Source organism: Pleurodeles waltl, chromosome 8 (assembly GCF_031143425.1).
Source record: "Pleurodeles waltl isolate 20211129_DDA chromosome 8, aPleWal1.hap1.20221129, whole genome shotgun sequence".
Taxonomy (NCBI): Eukaryota; Metazoa; Chordata; class Amphibia; order Caudata; family Salamandridae; genus Pleurodeles; species Pleurodeles waltl.
This window is the reverse complement of record NC_090447.1, coordinates 806,208,256-806,224,316: the sequence shown is the minus strand read 5'-3', so window position 1 is coordinate 806,224,316 and position 16,061 is coordinate 806,208,256. Positions and strand designations below refer to the sequence as shown.

The window sequence follows — 16,061 nt, the reverse complement described above, 5'->3', positions numbered from 1 at the left end:
TCCTCTCTGAGAGCGCATGACAAAAAGTTGTGTGATTCTGGCAAATCACTGTATCCCTTTCTGCCTCTAACTGTAAATAGGTGTAATGCAATACAATTATGTGATATAAAAATGTGCAGTGTGCTGTCTAGTCATGCCCCAATGATATTTTGCCACTACTCTTACCATCACAGGCTTTCATCTTCCAATTTTAACAGCTGGATCCATCTCACAATATTGCTGTTAGTACAGCATCTCAAATTTCCGATGCTCCAGTTAAATAAAATGCTCACTGCACCCTGGGTGAGGTTTGCTCTACTACTAATCCTTGAAAAGAAATAAAATCAATCACATATTACCATCAAAATATAGTGTGCATTCAAACAACTTTTTAAACATGCAAAGCTGATCTGACCACCAGAGTAGAAATGTCATGAAACTCACGGAAGTTAACTACTTATTCCTGATGATATTTTCTTAAGAAGCGGTTATCCCCAGTGGAATTAGCAAGAATGGTAAAACTCTATTCTATAGTAGGAGACCGAATGTAACATCTGTCTTCTGCCAGTGACTACTACATCTTGCCAGAATTTTTTGCCAAGAAGCATTTTCAGTAAGGCATACTGTATTTTGGCTTGAACTTGAAATGCGGTAATAACTCCTGTATTTTAGTTCTAGCCTTGCATTCCATACATTTTCTATTTTTGAACTGTGACACGAAGCTAGTGGTCGAACCTCATATGCTGCTATATCACTTGCACTTCAGTAGTAATCTTGCACTTTACATATTTGCACTAAGCAATACGGAACAGGCAGTTGTAGAAAAGGTGTTGGCTAAATCTCTGCCACTAAGGCACGCTGCACCTTGGTTCAACCTTAAAATGCCGCCATAATATTTGTATTTTAGATCTAATTTTGTATTTTTGTCCTTTTTTAGGTCGAGAGCAAGCACTTCGACCTGCTGTAAGTATTGTGGGACTTTAACCACAACCACTGCATACCCTTCACTTTCACTCGTTCATGGGCTTGCCTTTCAAAAATCCTTAATCTTCATTGGTAAATGCTTTACGTTCATCCCTCCTTGGAGTGGTTTTGTTACCACCTTGCAAAGTGTCCCTGTTACATGGATAATTGCACAATTCCCTATAGGTTTGACTGCGAGCGAACTTCTTTTTCTTTTTGTGTCTCTCCTTCGCACTCATGCTCATGGCGGCTGTGGCACTTTGAATCGGCTCGCTCATGTCAACTGTTTTACTTTTCATTTTCTATTTATGTGGCAAGAAAAGTCCAGTTAAGAATTTACAATGCTAATAGCTCTAACTCGAGCAATTGAGAGACCCATTGCATTGAAAATGTTAGTTTATTTTGCATCAAGTGGTATGGAACAGGCAGTTGAACCTGAAATGCTGCCACAACATGGACATTTTTTTAACTAATCTTGCATTTTATCTCCTTTTCATTTTTTTTACTATGCTTAATGGAACAAGAGGCTATAGAAAAGGTTTTTACCCTAAAAGGAAAGGTCCAAAATGCCCTTCCTGTGTGAATACCCAATGGAAGGTATTCGATGGTGGGAACTCAAATAAGGGGTATGGACCAAAAAAACCCTCAGAGAATAAGAATCCAAAACTGGTTGCAGATGAGAACCCACGTGAGTAGTTCTAAAGAAGAAAGTAATTCATAAAGCTGTTTTCTTAATGATTAAGTAATAATGTGATCCATATATTCATTGGAAGAAAAACTTGTGAAGTAATTTGATGAGTTGCGGACATGTTTACATATCATTGGGGATTGTGGGTTATTAGAATCTTAATAATAGTTAAGAAGCATATTTAGAAAGAGTGGAACTTGTTTGTCGTATCTTTGATCGATAATCTGTGGTAGCAATATCCTTGCTTTCAAGACAAGAAAGAATATTTTGTAAGCAATGGAAATGGGACTAAAATATGATGACGTTCGCTGTCAATTCAATTAAGTTTTGATTACGGTTGATAAATGGGCTCTTTTTCTACCTTTAACGTGTTCTGCAATCCATGTTGTTTTGTTTTACATTGTGAAGTTTGTGTATTAATTGTTATTCATTTTGATTATTCCTCTTTAATTTTATTTAAATACATAGACATGTCTATAATCCTGATATGCGATATTATTCAATTTTGACAACTTGGTAATTCTTAGTTTGTTACTATAGTTTGTGGAAGTGAAACGTACTTGTGTAAAAAGTTATTATAAGTCGTGAGTAACTATACCATAGGGCTATATTTTTGTATTGAATTGAACTTTCTTTAAGCATCACCGAAAACGCACTTAAAAAGGGAATGTTTATGACTACTCACACAGTTCAGGAATTCCGGGTATTCCCAACATTTTCAATCTCTCTTTTTATTGTCACTGTGCCACCTCATAAGTGCATACAATCTGACCACCAACTAGATGATGTTTGTATGGTTTAACTTTCATCTGCCCTTTTAAATATTCTGAGATCCTAAACCTGTGACACAGGAACTGAGCTCTGCAGCCAAAAATTACACATTTTGCACTTCTAAGTTTCATTGATTTGGCACCTATATAGCTTTCGACAGGGCTATGTGGTTAAAAGCATTTTGTCATTTCAGAGAGACTAAATCAGTGCTTGTTTGATTGATAAACTGTGATATAGTAAGAGCTCTGCAGCTTAGTACGTACCCTTGGGAATGTTGTGAATCTGTCTAGTTCTTCCACAAAGCAAAACATCTGTAGGCTAATTGCTGACATAACAATCAGAAGGCTTGCTGTAAACACAACCAAACTTCCAAGCTTCTTTCCAGGTCCAAAGATTTTGTAGACAAAGTCTTCTAGAGCAGGGGAAATCTTAATCAGTCGAACTACTCGAAGAACCTGAAAAAAGAGAGAACAGTTTAAAGAATGCTAAACTCGATGAGTAATGAGCATGTTTTTTCTTTCACTTGTATTAAATACAAAAGCAAATGACTAGGTGTGGTTTAAGGATAACCCTGGAGAAAGCATTGACATTCGTATTAGTTGACCATGCCATGGACTCTAATGCAGCTTAGAGAATGAGCCCACTTTCCTCCAGTTAGATAGTGAAGGAGAGCTACATGTGTATTCATGTATGTAGTGCATTGAAGCATCCCAGCTACAAAGCAATTTATAGTTGTACAAAAGAGAACTGCACAATATAGGAAGGCAGAGTGTCATGCACGCCAGGGGTAAAGTGGAAAGAGAGAAGGAGAGAGTATTATAGGGAGGGGTAAGTGATGGGACTGGAAAGTGAACTAGGATATAGGACATTCTGACAGAGAGATGCACAGGTGAATGGGGTGTGGGAGTAAAATGGCTCACGGAGGTGCTTGTCAGAGACTACAGAAGCAGGAAGGTTTATAAATGGGGAGCACTGTGGTGAAGGGACTCATCGCACCCATACAGCTGAGTGCCACTGCACCTGCTGCACTTATGATAGCTATTCCTGTGCATCATACTTAATATTGAGGATCACCGCTTGCCTGCACTCAGCTTGGTGTTTGGTAAGGTGCAACTACCGGGAAGGTGCATACATGCCTAGCAACTGAGCAACGCGATCCGTGATGTATATATTATTGTACGAACGTCTCAGTGCGCTGTGGGAGTGTTCCCCTTCACTGTGAAACTCAAAGTGGTCCATCAGATCCCTCTGATACCATCTGCAGAAAGGAAAGTGGTAATGTTTGTAATTTTTATATCACCCTTGTGTTGGTCTGAAATGGTGCTCACCTTGGTAATCCGTTGATTTGAGGTGCATTTCATCTGACTGAAGTGGTGTAGTCTAAATCCTACGATGGGGAGAGAGGACCTCAATGAGGCTGCCGCATGATCCCCTAAATCTTACAAGAACATGCAGCAAGGTGTGACAGTCTAGAGTGCTCGGGCTACCTGTTTGCCCCATATGTTCACATATCTATTTATGTGTATTGCTCTTTGCTGTTTTTGTCATACAGACCCTATTATCGGTGTGATAGAGCGTTCCCTCCTAATAAATTACCTGTATTTGGACGCTCTTGGGTCGATGAATCTTTTGACCAAGTGGGGCTCTCTTCACCCGAGATTAGTCAATTTAATCTAATCAATAATCAATAACGAACATAAGCAATGCCCTGATCAACATAACACTTCACAAGTAATCCAGAAAACATTTCGGCGAACCATGACCTTTCGGCCATGAATAACCACACCAGTTCATTCAAAGTTAATGAATTTATTTCCCTATATTAACAAAGCTAGCATGATATAAATGTGTCTCAACACCAAATGATATATGTAAATGAACATTAATAGCTGTCCATAACGGCGAAAAGGATGCAATCTATGCAGCATTTGAATAACAATGCATTCGATAATAGCAACGCAAACCACTAAAACTATAATCTGTAATGGGCTAATTGCATACATTAGTCAGCATAACAAGGTCTCAAATTGCATCGTGCAACAAATGAATCCTCATCTAACCTCGAATTAGCATCTGCATGTGGGACTTCATGCAAAAACAATTTAGCAACATTGATTTGGAAAACTCCTAACTAGGGCTCTTATCAAAAATCAGCAGTTGGTTACCTAAAAAGAAACACAATGCAATTGTACATTTTCCTTTCATATTTACCAAATTCAATCAGCATTCAAGGAAGTCTTCGTCTCACAGGTACCGGTTCCGATCAGCATGGGACGGGGCAAAGGGGCAGGGTGGACGGGGCAATTGCCTCACAGCGGCAAGATAAAAGGACAAAACTACTACTTTATGCAAAGGGGCAAATCAAAGTTAAAGTCTCTAGGGCGAGAATTACTTAAAGTCTCTTTCTCTCGATTAGAGAAAGCATCAAAGTCTCATTCAAAATAGCGTCGAACATCAATTGGCATCGTAGAAGATGGCAAAATGACGAGGTCGGCAAGATGGGCCATAATGTCTGCAATGTCTAATGTCCTCAATGGGTGCAATGGGTAATAGCGCCGCTTTCTTCTTGTGCACCAGGTTTAAATAAACAACAGTTCAAATCCAGTAGGGTCTTCCATTGGAGGGTTCATAGGTTGGCTTCAAATTGTCCAATCAAAAACAATTCACAAGCTTCTACCTAGGCATACATTATCCTTGGAGTCGGGAACGTAAGTTGCAACATATTTTACCAATTAACTCACTTTCAGAGCTTCCATTGTCTGCACCTGCAGATTGACCTTGGAGCAAAGAAGAAGATGCCAGGCTGGCACGAAACCTTAAAGATAAGCATGTGAACCGATCTCACTGGAAAAGTACAGCTTCAAGCAAGAATACACGTTTTACTAGCACATTAGAAAAACACAAGCATCTAAACCGTGAGACAAGGCAACTAGGCCGAAGCCTCCACTAAAGTTATGCTAAGTTAAAACATTTCAAACAAGCAAATCATGGCACACGTTTACGGTTATGTCAGACTAGTACAATTCTAATACATCACGTTATATAAAGCACGCTTATAAATGTTGGCGAACTACTCTGAGGGCACATTTGTCCCCGTACAATCTTTATTAGTTCGGTTAAAGTCACACTTGATTATTGCAGCACTACGTTTATGCGCTAATAAATGTAAAACCTTCGTTTCTGCGTCATCAATCCGTCCTCTGATGACTATTTGTCATCACACAAAACCATTCCCACAAATTTTATTCCATTAAAATTCTGTCAGTTCTCTTTGCCTTTTAGTTCCCCTTGTTCTTGCCTTGTATTCTTCTGCCATTCTTTTCATCATTTTCTCTTCCTTCCTTCTTTTAATTCTTGCCATGATCATTAGTATTCCCCTCTTTATTCCCCAAATCCCAAAGATGCAAATTAGTACTATTAGTATTCCCTGTCCATTATTATTAGTACACATGCAGTTATCAAGCCTATACACGCATATTTACAATATTTCACTCTACTGTTTTGTGTAGCGTACTTAGTCATGATCTGTATAGAATCAGAGAGCTAGAAGCACTTATAAAGAAACGATTTAGCAATTAGTTACAAAGCTGAACGAGCGCAATGTTCACACAGTTTTCTTCAGGAGCCCAGTCACTTATCGGTTAGCAGCATTTGTCTCAATTCGGCAATAACTCAGTCTTTTATCAGTTAGCAACGTTGTCTCAAATCGGGTTTAAGAGTCAATCAGGTTATCAAAGTCTTATCAAGTTAGCAAATGTCTCATCCGGTTTAGCAATGTCTCAGCTGGTTGTATCACGTTAGATTATAGCAAGCAATGTCATTTATCACCCTTTCAATCAATAGTGTCCATAAAACTTTTCTTTTCTATTGGTATCTCTTCTTCTTCGTTCTCGAGGCTAAGAGATACAAATTCGTCGGTCCAATCGTCATTGACTACATATGCCCATTCTGGACCGGAATATCTCCTGTTTGGTATCCTTTTCCTTTTCAATTTTGCATCTCTCTTCGATTCTGCCTCACTGGTACTTTCCTCTTTGGCCAAGTCTTTTTCTTCACTTGATGTTGGTACCACGACAGACACTTCCTTTCTTTTCTCTTTCACTCTTGGCCCTTCACTGTCGTTCAACGTTTCTCTAGTTCTTAGTTTTACTGGTGATATACTTGGTCTTCTCTTTGCACTGTGTCCACTTGATGGACCTGCGATCTCTTCTGAGGAAGTTTGAACAGTTTTGTTCTGTTCTGCCTTGTCCCCTCCTTCTGGGGAGTCAATCAGGTTTTCCTTTTCTTTTTCTGTACCGTCTGCTTCTGGGAAAGCCCTCCTCTGATCAGGCTCTCCTGCTTCTTCACCTCTTTCGAGCCCTTTGTCACCGTTACTTTCTTCAGGCTCTTTGTCACTTTCAGCTGCTTCAGGCTCTTTGTTACCTTCAGCTGCTTCAGGCTCTTTGTTACCTTCAGCTGCTTCGTCGCTGTCTGAGGTTTCTCCTTGGTCTTCCCCAAGTGAATCGGTTGTTTCGTCCTCAGAGAATATTTCTCTCTCTTCTATTTCTGCCTGTTCGCTCTTAGTTCTGTTTTGCTCTGTCTCAGCGCTCGGCACTTTGTTATCAGGTACTGGCAGTTTCAGCGCTTCAACTTCCTCGTCTGTAGGACACAACACCTTTTTTGTATGACTGGCGTGAATCCAGTTGGGAACTCCCGCACACTTCACAGCGGTAGTGGTCGTCAGGATCACTTGGAAAGGGCCTTTCCAACGGGGTTCCAGACACGACTTCCTCACGTGCTTCTTTATCACGACCCAGTCACCTGCTTTCAGTGTGTGTCCTGGACCTTGGATCGGTGACAAGGTGGTTGCTTCCACCTGGTGAGAGAAAGAGCGAACCACGTCAGCCAGACCTTTGCAGTAGTCTAACACCATATCATCTGTAATATTCAAAAGCGCGTTTGCGGGAACTGCAGGAATTCTCATGGCCCTGCCCATGAGAATTTCGTGCGGGGACAATCCAGTCTTTCTGTCAGGGGTGTTTCTCATTGACATTAACACCAAAGGCAATGCGTCAGGCCATTTCAAATTTGTCGATACACATATTTTCGCCATTCTTGATTTCAGTGTACCATTCATCTGTTCCACCAGTCCTGAGGCCTCAGGGCGATAGCTACAATGCAGTTTTTGCTCGATGTTCAGCGCTGCGCAAAGTAACTTTATCACCTCGTTATTGAAGTGACTTCCTCTATCTGATTCTAAAGAGATCGGGAATCCGAAACGTGGTATCAACTCCCTCAACAATAGTTTTGCAACTGTAAGGCTGTCATTTCTACGTGTGGGGTATGCTTCAATCCAGTGACTAAAAATGCACACAATCACCAACACATACTTCAGACCTCCATGCACAGGCATCTCAATAAAGTCCATCTGCATTCTGCTGAACGGGCCACCCGCCCTGCCAATGTGGCTCACGTTCACAACCGTTCCCTTTCCTGGGTTCATCTGCTGACAAATGACACAACGATGGCAAACTGCTTCTGCAGCTTGACGGAATCTGGGGTTAAACCAATCAGTTTTGAACAACCTTATCATGGCATCTCTCCCTAGGTGAGCCTGCCCATGATAGAACCGCGCTAGCTGCGATAAGAGACTATTTGGTAAAACAAATTTTCCCTCATTTGAAACCCATAACTCATCTGGTCTCTTTGTACATTGTGACTTAATCCAGGAAACTCTTTCATCCTCCCTGACGCTATTCTGTAATGCTTTTAGTTCATCCATTGTATCCACGACCTTCAAGGCAAATGCTTCAGCTGGTTCGAGTTCTGGTTCACTTATCAAATTCCATTCATCCCTGAGCAATATACAGTTCAAGGCACAAAATCTTGCGACTTGATCCGCATATGCATTTCCCAGGGAAACATAGTCCTGTCCTTTTGTATGAGCACTACACTTTACCACTGCAATTTCGGCTGGCATCTGAATGGCGTGTAACAATTCCCTTATTCTCTCCCCGTTTTTCACTGGGGACCCTGAAGAGGTCAGGAAACCTCTCTGTGACCATAGTTGCCCAAAGTCGTGCACAATTCCAAACCCGTACTGACTGTCAGTGTAAATGGTAACCTTCATCAATGTAGACAGTTGGCATGCTCTTGTAAGGGCTACAAGCTCTGCTACTTGTGCGGAATAGACTCCTTGGAGCCAGGATGCTTCCAAGACACCTGTTACAGTACATACAGCATATCCTGCTTTCAAAATTCCCAACCCATCTCTTAGACATGAACCATCAACAAAAATAATATGGTCATTTTCATCAAGCTTAGTATCCTTAATATCAGGTCGGGGTTTTGTGCAAAATTCAGTCACCTGAAGGCAGTCATGCTCGACGTCTTCAGCGTTCTCAATTTCAGCATTTTCACCGGGAAGCAAGGTTGCTGGATTCAACGTAGTGCACCTTTTCAGCTGCACATTCGGTGAGCCCAAAATTATTGTTTCATACCTTGTGAGTCTTGCTCCAGTCATGTGTTGCTTCGGGAGCGGGTCAAAAGTATCTCAACTGAGTGAGGGACCATGACTGTTAATGGGTGTCCCATCACTATTCCTTCACTCTGAGTGAGGCTGATACCAACTGCTGCTACGGCGCGCAAACACCCTGGCAGTGCTGCTGCGACCGGATCCAAAGTAGCTGAAAAATACGCTACTGGTCTGTTTATGCCACCATGGGCTTGGGTCAAGACAGACAAAGAACATGCATCACGTTCATGACAAAACAATGTGAAAGGCTTTGTGTAATCAGGCATACCTAAAGCTGGAGCCCTGCACATGCATTCTTTCAATTCAATAAAAGCATCCATCTCATCTCCTTTCAGCTCAATTTCATCCAAGGCATCCTTCTGGGTCAGTTTCAGTAAAGGCTTTGCTAGAGTTGAAAAGTTGGGAATCCACTGGCGACAGTAGCTCACCATCCCCAAAAACTTCCTCACTTCCCTCCTCGTCTTTGGTGGATTCATTTGAAGTACACTTGTTATTCTTTCCTTCATTATTCTCCGTGACCCTTTCTCTATTTGATGACCCAAGTATTTTACTTTCTTCTGACAGAACTGCAACTTTGAAGGAGACACCTTGTGTCCATTCCTTCCCAAATGGTTCAGTAGAGCAATGGTGTCGGCTGTGCAGCCACTTTCTGTCTTAGAGGCAAACAGTAAGTCATCGATGTACTGTACTAGTGTTGACTCGAATGGCAATTCTAACGCTTCCAAGTCTTTCTTTAGAATCTGATTGAAAATTGACGGTGACTCCGAAAACCCTTGAGGAATTCGACACCAACTGTAAACTCTGTCTAAGAATTTGAAACAAAAGAGAAATTGGCTGTCCTCATGAAGAGGCACCGAAAAGAATGCTTGTGACAAGTCAATGACCGAGAACCACTCGGCCTCGCAAGGGACTTGAAACATTATCACAGCTGGATTCGGTACTAGAGGGCAGCATTTAATTATGATGTAATTTATTTTCCTCAAGTCCTGCACGATTCGGACCTTTCCACTCGGCTTTATTAGTCCCATGATTGGTGAATTACATGGACTGCTTAGCACTTCTTTCAGTACTCCCTGTTTTACAAACTCGTCAATGAGTTGGGCGACTTTCATGAGGGTGTCTTGTGCCATGTGGTATTGAGGGGTCTGGGGAAAGGTTACATTGGGTTTTACGGTCACTTTCACTGGTTCCACTCCTTTCACCAATCCCACCTCTTTTCCTGTGATATCCCACACTTCCTTTCCAACTGTTTCCCGTAATTCAGCTGGAATATCTTCTTCAGTTATCATCGGAAAAAGGTTAATCAGAGGATTTCTTCATCGACAGTTTCCATCTCATCCCCTTCTACACTGTCCTCTTCTTCCCCATCACTGCTCGTCTGAATTCTAATTCCATCGTGCGAACACATAATCGAACATCCCAATTTGCACAATAGGTCTCTCCCTAACAGTGCTATCGGGCTTGAGTCACATACCACAAAATTATGTAACCCTTGATAGTTACCAATTCTGACTTGTACTGGATCTGTGATTGGGTTCGTCAGGTGCCTGTTTGCTACTCCCACTACTTGAACTGTTCTCCCTGAGAGTGGCAAATTTGGTACTTCAACGCTCCTAACAGTTGAACGTGTGGCTCCTGTGGCAACCAAGAATGAAACGCGATGACCCATAACTCTTCCCTCCACATATGGACCCTTTTGATCAACTTTCAAGGATGCTGCAAGCACACAATTTCCCTCCTCATCTGAACTTTCACTCTCCCATACATTGTTTATTCCATTCTCACTGTGTAATGGGAACTGTTGTACGGTGCCATTTGTATTCATCACCTGACCCGAGACCTGTGGAGGAACCATCACTTGCTGCTGACTCACTGGTGCCAAAGGTATTTGCATTTGCTGATTAGGTACCATGGGAAACTGCTGTTGCATTGGCTGCATTTGCGTCATCTGCATACGGGGCATCTGCATCTGCTGTGGCTGCATGGGCTGTAATCCCTGCAGCTGATTTATGGTCTGAAAATTTGGGTTTGGACCTCTCATTTTCAGTCCCCTCATTGTCTGGAATGCATTGACATCATTGTTTTGCTGACCAACACCTGCACCTTCCTGCACCACCATCGGGCACTCGCGTTTCCAATGTCCGACGATTCCGCACACGTGACACGGCATCACCCTTTTCATTGCCTGCACACCATTCGGAATTGCAACAGTGTTCAAATCCGGACCATTACTCCCAAAGCCTCCTCTGCCTCTGCCTCTCGCCTGTGGCTGAAACACCATATTTCCCTGCGGCTGCGGCTGCGGTATCTGCTGTTGGAACCCTTGCAACCCTTGCAGACCTGTCTGAGCTGCTTTAAGTTGCATCATCATCACTTTCTCTTTCAACCTTTTCTGTTTCACTTCAATTTCGTCGCTACAGTATTTAGCATAATTCAACACCTCATCAATAGGTTTCGACTGCCAACAAATCAAATGCGTCTTTATCATCTGACTTATCTCTGGTCTCAGCCCTTCCACAAATCTAAACACAAAATGAAGCATGTCCTTCGCCTCTACTGTTTCCGTGCCACTGTAGTTCTTGAACGCCTTCAACAACCTCTCATAGTAACCATGAATCAACTCTTTAGCCTCTTGGGCAAAGAAAATTGAGAGCACATAGGAAGCAAGTCATAGGATATGGGCGCTCACAGTGTGTCAATATAATAGCATTAACATTCCAATTTTAACATGGTGCTCCTGGCAAGAGGATCTTCCTAACTCCTCTAATGTTTCCAGGGAAACTCACAATGACAAAACCACAGCTGTCAGGGCACCCATGAATATATAATTCCAAGTAAGTAATGTATCAATATGTAATGTATAATGGCATTAATACCATGGAGAGTTTCAAGCTCAATTTATTCTTCAACAGAAAAGTTCATCATAGTAACCACAAAATTGTCCTTTGACATCCATGTTCATGTAGTAAACACAGTATTGAAGTCAGTATCCATGTAGCACATACAGCCACAGCCAACACGTGTTTCGTCCTATGAGAACAGTACTCTCACGGACTTCATCAGGGCTGAAAATAAATGAGAACAGTCACTACTTCATAACATGTGTACAGAACCGTCAAGAGCAGACCATAAAGTATATCTTATCGTGACAATTTGTGAGATCCTAAAACGAAAACATGTAATTTGTGACTTCTTGTGATCATTCATCTGTTGGGAACTAACATATAGTCCCATCACCACAATAAAATTATTAAAATTATCACAAAATATGATAACATTACCTATAAAGTTAAAGCACAAAATGGGAATATATATGTGAATAACCCATGTGTATAAAGTTTGATCACAATATGAGTGTGCATGTTTCCAAAGTCCAAAGAAAAGTCACCCCAGACACCCAGTCAACACCAAAGTGCGCAATGTAATAATAGCTTACCCAGTGTAAGATAACAGAAACACCACCAGAGCCCTTCATAATAAACAGTGAAAAACCCATAAATCGAAACATACCTTAACTCAAATTATATCTACATGTATAACCAGTATCATTAAGAACCGTCCAGAGTCTGTGGAAAATAATCATAGATCCACTATATAATCAACTAAGTCTCCTGCATGTCTAAATAGAAAAACGTCCCCAAATAAGGGTACAAGCAAATGTGACCAAAAGGTCCCAGACTGACCTGAGTAAAATATATATAATATCCAACATTAGGATGCAAATGAAGTATTCAAGAACCGTTTCCTAAGTATGCAGAGTGAAGAAAGAAATCGGAAAGAAAAATTATTATATGCTGCAATTGAGGCATGCTAAATATAAATCAACACGATTAAGAAATCTCCCCAAAAGTAATAATGAGACATCAAGTCACCAGGTCCCCAATAACCAAATTCAGTATCTCACCTATCGTATACGTAAGTAGCCATCATCAAGAAAGGCAACGACCGCGGTCGAAATCCCCCCGCGGCGTCCTCTGTATCGGTAATTAATCTCGAACGTCGAACTAACGGAGGAGGATTGAAATTTAAAACCTCCGCGCGTTGGTAGTGAAGTAATAGAAAATGGACTAACCCATGATTATGGGCGCCATCTTAGAAAAGGAGAGAAGGACCAGCCTTCAACAGGACACAAGAGGAAAAGAAGGACTATCTCCCGTAATAGGCGCCATTTTGGAACTGCATATACCCCGAGCTTGATGTATGTTAATAATCGGTATATACAACAAAAACATAACGAGTAAATAAGTATCCTCCCAAATTCTTATTAGCCTAAGTCATGCAATACAGCAATAACTGTAAGGAATTCCTTAAGTTGCATACCGCCACCATCCGTGTCAAGATAATGGCCTATGGGGAGAACTCCTTCCCCCAAGATATCTGTTTGTAACCATAATTGTTTATTACCGCATCTAACAAGATATATGTAGGTGAAGTAGTAGTATCCCTCGCACAGCCCAACTGAATAGATTAATACGAAAAACCCAGTGGTCTATACGTGAGTGTTTGGTGTGAAAGGAGAAAGGGGAAGAGTACACGTGACCGTGTCATGTCCCACTCATATTATGTATAGACAACACACTGTCAAGTATACCTAAAACATATAAATTACACCATGGTTTGGATTACAAACTCTTTAGCCTCTTGGGCAGTTCGATCAATCTTCTGCCAATCCACATTTTTCGCGGCAACCTTCGTCTTCAAATGCTCAATCACCTTATAGTACAAGCTCATCACTATAGGTGATGGTGCACCCGTATCCCTGTCTCTCTCTGGTTCACTTGTCGGCCAACCTACAGCCCTTTTGCAGTCTTCCCAGAAATCTGCCGGAACCACAATCTCAAAGAGGGTGTTCAGGTCTTCCCAAAGACATTTTGCAAGCTTCACAAACCTATCAGTCTGTTGATACCATTCAATCGGTTTCTCTCTCAATTTGGGAAAATCATCCGTAAAAGACTGAATGTCGCTTCTGTGCCAGGGTACATGTATTAATTTTCCCCCTGCTGTCTCCCTCATTGGTAACATGGTTATTGCATCACTACTCTGTGGTCTTTTCTCCTTGTGCTCTGGAACACTGTCTTTCCTCTTTTCCTTTTTCTTTGCCCACCTGCTTTCCCATTTGTCTAAGCACCTCCACACTTGTGCACTCTGCAGCAATTCTCTAAGGTGCGCTTTCATGCCTGCTGACCTCATGTGTTCAAAGTCTGTGGTCCCGAAATCCAATCTATAGCTCCTGCTCAAGTGTTTTGTCTTGTCTATCTCAACCCCGTTTTTGTCAGCTATTTCTTGCAACCTTCTATGTACCTTGTTCACTTCTCTCGTAATCCTAGGACATAGATACCTCAGCTCTTCTTCCGAGTAGGACTCTAACCTATTCAAACCCATCGTCCCTTCCACCAATTCTTCCGCTTCCATGTTCAACCTGACCTTATTCAGATAGTCTTCTCCCTTCCCACTGGCTGAGCTTTGTGTGGAATTCAGACTGTTGAACCACTGTGTCAGCTGTTGCGCATTCAACCCCATCAGTGTAGCATTCACATCGACTGCCATTGATGGTTGCGGCAACTTTTCAGTGTTCGATGATAGCGGTATCATCAGTGGGGGACTCGACCTCACCACTGTTGACTGAGCACATATGGGACTAAACTCCATCAAGGACCCAGATCCAGTTGGCAGAGCCGCTATCGGAGTTGTCTCTGGAGTGTTTTCTATGCACCTCCTTTCCGTCCCACTCTGCACCATTGATCCTTGACCGCTCATACCTGAGTTAGGCTGAATGTACAAAGGTACCGGTGGACCTACAGTAATGGGTAGGGATATCGCATCTGGGTTCTGTCCATTCCCCAGGTTCTGAGGCATGTTCATTCCCACACTATGGGTCATCATTGCCGGCATGCCCGTCTGACTCCCCGTCATCTGAGCATGTGCGGTTCCCCCCTGCATCTGCTTTTGAGGCATCAAAAACTGGGTTGATTCAGCTTGTGCCAATGTTGGGTTGCGACCATTCTGTACTCCCATTACGGTTGGATCTAGAATCATTCCCGTACTGTTGTCACTGCTGTAGTACCTTGGGACCTGCGGCTGATAATTTTCTGCTGTTTTCAATATAGGCACATCTGGATATATTCTCCTAACCTGCGGTATCTGCGGGGTGAACAGTAAACTCGGGTCCTTAGATCCCGATGGTGTTTCTGAACTCGGAGTTTCATTATTCTGTACCGGTGCCGGAGGGGCAGAACTGGTACTTGGACCTTGTTCACTCTCTGCATAAGGTGGTGGACGGTCGTTCAGCAATTGCATGATGAACTCCTCATCCTCTGACTCGTCCTCTCTCCTTAACTTTTCCTCGTCCTCTCTATCTTTGGAACACCTCCTGTTTGTCTTACAGGTAGCTTTCTTGCCTGTTGCCTCTTCTTCCTTAGCAATTGCGGGAAACAATTTTATCCCCTGCAATATATCTGACCTCCACACCTTCTGTGCATTATCCCACCTAGCGTCCGCTAGTGTCTTTTCTACCTTTCTTATCCTGGCCTCGAACTTCTTTTGCTGTTGCTGTCTAGCTATTAGTTCCCAAATCGCTAGAGCCTCAAACTGTGCTGGCCTTGGAGGTACCTTCATGTCGTACATCGCGAATCTCAAATTCTCTAGGATCCTTATATTGAATGTCCCATGGATCGGGAACGCTATGCTCCCATGTCTCTCTGTCAGCTTGTGCCATTGCTTTAGCCAAAGGCACGGAGCTACCCCCCTTTCCTCCATTACAATGTAAGCTGGTGTACCTTCGGGTGGCGTCTCCTCTCCTACGCTCGCTTTAATGTAAGACTCCCCCTTCATCGCACTCTTTAATGCTTTAAAAAGTTTCATTTTCTCGTCTTTTATTTCACAAAGTTTGTAATCAATAAGTGACTTTAATTCCCGGAATACTCTTCGCTTGCCTTTCCCCTTCCAATCGAGCCCCACGGACTGCGTCCAATCCGTGCGCGACCCTTCTCTGCAACCAACCTATCCCAGCGCGGCTCCTAGTGACGTCACACTCACACACACTGCGGCTGACAAAGCCTCGCGGCTTGTCCTCCTTCACTCCGCTCCTCTCGTAACAACTTCTGGCATGTATCGCGAGCAACCAAATAATAATAAAACAGATCTGTC

At 42.4% G+C, this 16,061-nt stretch overlaps 1 protein-coding gene across 1 annotated transcript in view; it reads right to left on the bottom strand.

Moving 5' to 3' along the window:
• Window positions 1-16,061, bottom strand: part of NALCN (sodium leak channel, non-selective) — a 2,264,872-nt gene that overhangs the window by 1,120,425 nt on the left and 1,128,386 nt on the right. Inside the window, exon 12 of the mRNA XM_069205064.1 lies at window positions 2,665-2,856. Coding sequence (XP_069061165.1) covers window positions 2,665-2,856 — 192 coding nt within the window. The remainder of the gene's footprint in view (window positions 1-2,664; window positions 2,857-16,061) is intronic.